This window comes from Phaethon lepturus, unplaced genomic scaffold (genome assembly GCF_000687285.1).
Source record: "Phaethon lepturus isolate BGI_N335 unplaced genomic scaffold, ASM68728v1 scaffold42696, whole genome shotgun sequence".
Taxonomy (NCBI): domain Eukaryota; kingdom Metazoa; phylum Chordata; class Aves; order Phaethontiformes; family Phaethontidae; genus Phaethon; species Phaethon lepturus.
Window position 1 is genome coordinate 982 of NW_010547683.1, and position 8,406 is coordinate 9,387.

Consider the following 8,406-nt stretch of genomic DNA (forward strand, 5'->3'; position numbering starts at 1 on the left):
TGTGGGCCAAAATGCAAATGTAAAGAGCACAGTGTCGGCGGGGGCCAGCTGCATGGCTGCCTCTGCAGCCCCGCACCTCCCTCAGAGCCCCCCATCGCCACCACCAAACCGCCCCGGGCACCAAGGAGCGGGGTTGTCACCTCTGGGGCAGGATTTTAATGACCTCCAGTGACGAGCTCTCTCCATCGATGGACATTTTGTTCTGGGCTGGTCTGGCTGGCTCCCTAGCCGGAGATCAGCCTCTCCCACCGCACAGGCACCAGGACCGGAGCTCCCCAGGCTCCCAGGCTTGTCGTATTGAAGGCAACGGTGGGTTCTCCGCACTTGGGAAACGCTGCTTGCTTGGATTTAGGTGCCTCACTACAGATTCCTGAAGCTTTAAAACAACTTCAGCCTGTGTGTGTGTCTGCATGGTGCGTGCAGCAGTCTTGCCAGAGGCAGCCAAAGTACGGAGAGCGTGGTACACAGCTGGGGTCAAAATCACCTGGTATTAAAGAAAGCAATTGCCTCAACCCATCATCCATATAAAATGAGACGCTCAGGACAGCAGGACTTTACACTTGGCTTTCATCCTGCTCAGTTTGCCAGCTCAGAGGGTGGTTTTAAATCAAGCTTTTTAAACAAACATGAGGTTGGGAGATTTTTTTATTATTGTTATTATACTTCTGCATGTTAATGGCAGCAATTCCCCCATGGAACTGGCTTTGGCTGATGATCTTCTAAGCAACCACAGCACTTTGGCGAGCAGGCTTGGCCATGACAAAACATGAGCACAGGCAGACTCACGTCGCATTAAGAATTCCTTGCTACTTAATTGCTATATTTTTTTGCTTTTTCCTGATAGCTTATCAGAAAAACAACCAAACTAACCAACAGCCAAGGCTATGCCTGACTTTGAGGGTAGATTTAAAGCTTGCTTGCTGCAGTTGCACACCCACTGAGCCCATCGCTGGCAAAGGATTGAAATGTCAAAAGCACTGAAGCTTCCCTTGTCTCAAATGAGCCCAGGGCACTCTAAAGTTCAGATACTTATCTGCTAAAGAAGGAATTATGTCGAGCTGTATTTCTTGTTAAAAAAGTGAAAATCTGGCTTTGTCTAGTGCCTCACTAATTAGAGATGCAGAGATCATCTTTATTTAATTACATGTGTTTCCATCGATGTACAATGGCCACCAAATTTGAATCTTTTTTTTTTAACATTTTTAAAAAGAATCTGTAATTATGGCAATTCCTACCACATTTGAATGTATTGTTCATTTGTGGGTTTCAGTCAGATAGAGCAAATATGCAAACTGGAGCAGAAGAACAAGAATATGATATAAATCCTTATAATTAGAATAAAACCCCCTCTCTGCAGATGTTTAAGTGTTAAGAGTTTCACCTCCTGCATTATTAGGCTAAAATCCAATTTCCATAAAATTTTAAAAGATGGTGTCACAATCTGCCAGCTCTGGAGAAAGGGCTGAGTGTTGTGAATACAGATCTGAAGATGCATCCTTGGTTTCTGTTGCTTATCTCCCCTTGGGAATCCATGCAAGAGCAGATGTAAATAACATGCAGTAATTTCTAGCAGGCAATAACAAATACGAGGCAAAGTTGAGAGCTGGCTCTTAAACATCTTGCTCCGGCTCAGATCTCACTGCGTGGAGCTCCCCGGGGAAAAGGCAGGACGAAGTGTGCTGCAAAAACTCAGGCTGAGAATCCCAGAGACCGTGCAGAGTCGGGTTTTGAGTTGCCCCTAAAATCATTAAGACACCTCGGGAAATCCCACATAAGGCTCCTTCAGCAGGGGAATGTTTGGCGTCCTTCCCACAAAGGACAAACCTGTTTCCTTTTTCATTACCCAAAATATTCCAGAAATACCCCAAGCCAAACTCTGTCCTCGCTGGGGCAATGTTGCTGCAGGCACTGGAAGTGCGTTTGCTTATACCGCCGGTACATCCACCCCGGGGAGCTCCGCAGGACCGAGGTCCCCTGCTTACCTACACCTCTTGATGGTATCAAACCCCTTAATTGTGCCTCCTTCCCACCTCAGCCCCTTCCAGTTTTATTAATGTCGTTTCCTTCTCCTCTATTTTCTTACTCTCTTTCTTCATTAATAAAACCCCTCTGATATTTGCATCTTTCATGGTAACATCATACACATTTCTAAATGTGAAAGCAGCCGGGCACCCTGCGTGCAGGAAGCTGCGGGTGCTCTGGGAGAGGAGAGATAGGGATGTTTCTTCGGAGGCTCTTGCTAAAGGCTGCTGGTGCCTGGTCTGGCTTCAGGCGCTGCCCGGCGCCGCCAGCTCCCCGGAGGGCCCGTGCAGAGCAGGGAGGAGGAGATGAAAGGCTCCTCTCACCTGCGCCGGCTCAGCAGTGCAGCTTTACACCACGGCCAGGAGTGTAGCAACTCCAGTGCAATGGCCAGAGGATTATTTTGATCCCAAAAAGGGGATTTCTTCTAATGGCTGCCATGAATGGAGAGCTCTAGCAGCTGCTGCTGGTAAGCAGGATGCCTCTACTTCACAGCTCCCATCTCACGCGCTTCGCTTTCTGCTGCTGCCACGTGCCCAGCACTCATCTCCCCCGGTGAAGGTGGGTTGCAGTGTGGTTCAGTAATGTCCAGTCTGTTCCTCCAGGCAAGTACTTCTGGAGACTGACTCGCAATAAGCACTTGGTCTCCCTCCAGCCGGCTCAGATCCACCGTTTCTGGCGGGGCTTGCCGCTCAACCTGGACAGCCTGGACGCAGTCTATGAGAGAACCAGCGACCACAAGATCGTCTTCTTCAAAGGTGAGAGCCAACGCGGTGCTGGAGGTAGCACTTGTGTCTCCCGGGTGTAGAGCCTGGTGCCAAGGCACCTGGGCAGCGTTTTGTCTTCTGCAGGCAGGAGACACTGGAGTCAGCTACTGAGCATCTCCCAGGGCAGGTCCGAGACCTGTTGTCTGTGAGCAAGGCCAGGAGAAACCAGCTCGTAGGGAAGGCAGGCAAAAAGTAGCAGTCATGTTCCCCCCAGAAAATGAGGGAAATGTCATTGAAGAAAAACTTCAGCCAAATCTAACTGAAATCTTAGCTTTTCAAGAATAAAAGAAGAGCAGGAACCACCCATGCGCACACTTTACAGGTTTTGCGTTCCTTCTTTGGCCTTTTCTCTTTTTAGTATTTGTTGTTGAGAAGAGAAGCAGCAGCAGAGGCGACAAAAATGAAACCTGAAGAGGCTGGTTTTGCTAATTATATTTCTGTTACCGGTTTGTTTGGTTTTTTTAAATAAGTGGTACAATTCTCTCTTTTTATTTAAAACAACTTGCAAGTTTCTTTCAGAAAAGCTGGAGGAAAGAGATTAGCTCTTGGTTCCTACACAAATGTCCGAGTCCCCCACAACCCATCCGCCCGTGCTGATTAGATGTTACCCATGCACTGAGGGTCTCCCAAGCCCCCGGCAGGCACTGGCTCTTGTTTCGGAAAGGTTGTGCACTTGAAGAGCCAAGTACATCCCAGCCCTCCGTGCTCCCAGGCTGGAAATTGCTTTTTGTCTCCCAACCGCTCTGCTCTGAGCGTGGTGCAATTACTGGTTTCAGAGGTGCTGAACCAAGCACTTCTGAAAGCAATACTTTGGTTTCAATTCCTCCAGCAAGGAGGAATGGCTTATGTCCCGCGCAAGCCTCTGCGCTCGCAGAAGCGCTGCCAAGCGCAGCCGAAGCCCTTCGGGGCTGCCCGCGCGCTGAGCACCGCAGCCCAAGCCCTGCGTCTCCCCAGGGAACAGCATGCAAAAGGCTCTGCCGCGTGTTTCCAGCTGCCTTGGGCAGCCCACCCCACTCTGCCTTCCCGCTAATCCGGAGGGAGTGGGGCCAGCTGGAGCGTGGCAGCCCTTACGCCTGGCACCAGAGCCTCCCAGTCAGGTCTGCAGACCACAGCGGCACTCACTGGCTTCCTCCCCTTCTCCCCTTCTCTCCCTGCTGGGGACGGACAGACCTCCAGCAGCGCAGGTTCTCCTGGCTCCTCCCAGCTGCTTGTGAGGCCAGAATTACAGCTGTGCCACAGCTGGGGTCTTGCCCCTGCAAGACACAGCGTGCCGTGGTCACGCATGATGTGTATGTTAGTCCTGCCTAGCTCCTAAGGTTAAGCTCAAGATTTTCTTTCAGCTATAAAATACTGTCTCGTTCTCTCCCTCCAGTGCTGCTTCATCGATCCCTGGACAGAAACCAAAGCACACAAATTACCCTGGCCTCTAAGGTCCTGCTGCTGATACTTAGGCATGTATTTAAGTGCCTCTTCAGATTTTCTAGAAAACTGAGGGAGGAAAAAGCCTGATCTTTAAAACAGGTTGTGTGATACCTAAAAGGACACTGCAGGTTCCCAAAGAGACATTGTACAAACAGAATGACCATCTCAGTGTTTAGAGAACTATGTAGGAATTGAGATATCTGGGCTCATTTTCTCATTCTGCCACAGACCAGGGACTGGTCATGTTGTGCTTCATTCTTATCGGAGAAAAAACCACCATATTGACAGTTCTGTCCTGGCTAGGGTAGGGCTGGGGCGTGTGGCTGTGTAGGACACCTGAAGAGCAGTGAGCTGCTCAGATGGGATTTGTCCAGCCCCTGTGCATCCTCCTTACACATCCCTTAAAATCCACAGGTCCTTCAGCCCAGCTGGCTCTAAAAAGCGTGGCAATTTCTCTTCCAAAGTGGGACTACACTTTGCTCCCCAGCAGTCGCACAGCAGGCAGAAAGTGTCCAGTTTGCCCACGAAAGCTGCGTGTAATGTTCTGTTTCTTGCAGTTGGATACTAGGCAGAAATCAAAGGGGCAGAAAACCAAATGCCACCACCAAATACATAAAAGTGACAGCCCTACTAACGCTGTCATTGTGTTTATGTCACACCTGCAGCCGTTCAGGAGCAAAGTGGGGCTGTGCTCCATGGAGAGCCTGACACAAAAAAGCAGCTATTCAAGGATCGGGGTTCCCCACCGGGCTGCCGCCTTCACTGCCAAGAGCTCCGTCCTGAGGATTGTCACGGCAACAGAAAACGAAACATCAGCTCGTCTGCAGGGGAATGCTGGTTTCGGCTGTGAAACAAATGCAATTTTGCTCTGTGCTTCTTTCCTTTCCACAGGAGACAGATACTGGGTCTTCAAAGACAATAATGTGGAAGAAGGATACCCGCGGCCGATCTCGGACTTCGGTCTGCCACTGGGAGGAATCGATGCCGCTTTCTCCTGGGCCCACAATGACAAGACTTATTTCTTTAAGGACAATCTCTACTGGCGCTACGACGACCACGAGCGGAGGATGGATCCTGGTTACCCTTCAGAGACCATCCTGTGGAAGGGAATACCAAGCCCTTTAGATGATGCCATGAGGTGGTCAGATGGTGAGTCCATATGCCAGTTCAAAAAACACACAAGGAAAAAAAAACGGTGTTTCATTTGCACTTGAGCTATAGCCCCTTCTACCGTGCCTGCCGACGTAAACTGCTAAGCCCCGGGTGGGACGGCAGTTCCCAGTGTCTGCAAGCTGAAGAGGGAGGTGGGCTTCCAGCCAGCGTTCCCACACTGCTCGCTAAAAGACTTTGTGATTTCAAGCATGCAACAGAAATATCGTGGGGGCCTAATAATTTTATTTTGTTAAAAGAACACAGTTGATGTTGTTTCGCAGTGATTTTTATCCTAATATGTGCTGATTTGCTCCTCACTGAATTTGTCATCACTGGATTTTTAGCTAGATATATGAGGATGTGGACAGAAAATATTTTTAAAGGAGATGTTCTCCCCAGAGTTAGGACTTATTTTCCAGGGGTGAGATTTCTCAGTGGTTTCTTCCCCCTGAAAAGACCACAACAATTTTGTCACAGGAGATGTTTAAAACCAGACATTTGCTCACAACAAAGTGGCACTTCCAGGTTTTATTTACTGGTGGCCTAACGGTGTAATAGCAACTATTACACCAGGCAGAGGGGAGGGACATTTCCAGAGGCTTTTCAAGCTGAATTTCCAAAGCTGTTGAGAGCGACCGGCCATTCACATGGTTAGGAGTCCTCCATGAGCATGGGACCTGCTTAAAGAATTCACAACCTCCCAGTTCAGAGCAGAAAAAATGCACCCAAGAGCAGAAGGTTCCCAGGGCCCTGCCAGGCTCAGGTTATTTATCTGAGCCCCAGCATAGCAGCATGCACCCCAGGTCATTAACAGGTAGGTGAGGTCGTCTTCAGCCTTACCTGTTACAGGACTGTCTGCTGACGGCCGCTGAGAGATGTGTATGGTGTGTCCAGCCGTGGATTTACTAGGGTTTTTACCCTGCACACCCTCAGTACCCGGGGGATGTATCTGCTCTAGGACCTACCACAGGAGAAGCGACATCTCACCACCCACCTCCCATCTGTCTGGTGGCTCCTGGCTGGTGTGAGAGATCCCGGCTGGGCATAGCATCATCTTTTCGAGCATCCCACCAGCAGCTGCTGTGCCCCTGCAGCAAGAGAGGGTGTTGGCAACCAGCAGTGGTATTGCATGTGCCTCTGCTCCCGGGGCTCACCTGGGGTGGGACTGCTCCTCTGCTGCTCCAAGCACACCTGTGGCCTTTCCACCGGGAGGGCACCCGTCACCGCTCATCTTGCCTTTGGTTTTTGGTCTCTTTGCAGGTGCAAGTTACTTCTTCAGGGGCAGGGAGTACTGGAAAGTGCTGGACAGTGAGCTGGAGGCCCAGCCTGGTTATCCCCAGTCCATCGCCAGAGACTGGCTGGTGTGCAGCGACATGCAGTCCGACTCCCCAGCAGCAGCCGGGAGCAGCAGGACTGGGGCACGCTCCAAACCAGGGCAGCACGACGAGAGCCGCTCGGAAAACGGCTACGAGGTCTGCTCCTGCACATCGGCCTCCTCATCCCTCCGGGCTCGCCCTGTGCTCAGACTGTCAGCCAGCCTCGTGCTGACGGGCGTGTGGACAGCAACACTGATGTGTGCAGCCCTATGACACCTCATCCCACAGAGGAGACAATGCCACGGAGCTCCAGGGAGGGAAGGTGGATACGATCCCATGATGCTAACCATCGCAAGCAGAAAAACATTCCTAGGAACATGCCGGTGAAGGGTTTGAATTCTCCATGAGAAATGAACAGTGGTTTTTGTTTTTTCTTTTTAATTTTAGTTTAAAGGTCTAATAACAGATTTTTGAGTTTCTGCACCTTCTTATTCCCCCATCCAGTTAACGATGAGAGCAGCCTAACGCTGAATTTAGAAATGTTCCATAGAGATGTGTTGCTTTGGATGTTTAAACACAGCAAACGAGGGAGGGGAGAGCAACTGTGATTGAACGGGAATGGAAGAGATGCTGCTGAGACAGATGGCAACGTCCCAGAGGAACGGCAGCAAAGCTATAGGCGAGAGGCGGTAGTTATATGCTGACACAATGTACGCATCCTATTGGATGTACTAGGTAGAAAGAAACTTTGACTCCGCTAAGATTAACTGCAAGGTGATCATTTTACTGTCAATCCTGCTGTGGTCACTGATGTCTCGGTAACCTGTATCAGTTTCTACGGGTCAGAAACACCTTTGCCTTTCAGAAGGCAGTGCAGCTTATCTTTGTATCCAAGTCATTTGAATTTAACCATTTCTCTAATAAACCTTGGCTGCCTACACAGAGCTCTCCCAGTCCTCTGCCAGACCAAGCCTGCCACCTGCAGTAAGGTGCTGACTACTGAGGCTCGGGAGCAGCCTGGCCTCGGTGCAAGGAGCAACCTTGCTGAGTGCAACTAAACGAGGTGCAATTATGCCCACCGCCCCAGCCTAATCCGTGCGCGTGAACTCCTGCTCTGGGAGTTCCTGTTGCAGGTTGGTTTACGTTTTGGGAGGGATGAAGATGTATTGCATTCATTTGTGACTCTGTCGGACCTGGTTGCACTGCAGAGGATGGGCTGGAGGGAGGAGGGACGCTGCACAGTCGGCCTCAAACTCTTCTTGATGCCTCTGCCAGCAGTTTGGAGCGACAGAAGCAAGGTCAAGCACTGCGTTAGGATGTTCCTGGGCTTTTTTCTCACTTCTAATCCATTTTCTGCAGTATAATTTGGGCATCTGAGAGTCCTTGAAAATGGTGAGAACCTGTGCTAGGAACTGCGATAGAGATGTCAGGAAGGCCGGGGTCCTCCAGTCTGGTATTGTCAATGGATGTTAAAGCAAAGAGATGGGCAGCAGCCGCTGGGACACACTGTTCTCTGCCCTGCTTCTGTAAAGCTCCAACAGCAATGCCTCCTGCTGCCCCCGCCAGAGCCCGCTCCTGAGGGAGAGCCGGCAGCAGGCAGAAAGCCGCAGGCAGTGTCATTGTGGGACCCAAGGCTGCCCCACTGGCCCTGGTGCCAGCCAGGGCTTTTGCCATGGGGCCGGGCATAACACACAGCCCTCCGTGGCACAGCAGGAAAGGCCGCAGAAGCG

At 50.7% G+C, this 8,406-nt stretch overlaps 1 protein-coding gene across 1 annotated transcript; it reads left to right on the top strand.

Annotated features, from left to right (window-relative positions):
• Nucleotides 1-2,624: 2,624 nt before the first annotated feature.
• On the top strand, nucleotides 2,625-6,949 carry LOC104622832 (matrix metalloproteinase-17-like; the record flags this gene model as incomplete). Its single annotated transcript, XM_010289726.1, has 3 exons — nucleotides 2,625-2,777; nucleotides 5,100-5,357; nucleotides 6,621-6,949. Coding segments are annotated over 3 exons (740 nt in total), but the record flags the coding sequence as incomplete, so codon positions are not given.
• Between the last annotated feature and the right edge of the window lie 1,457 nt (nucleotides 6,950-8,406).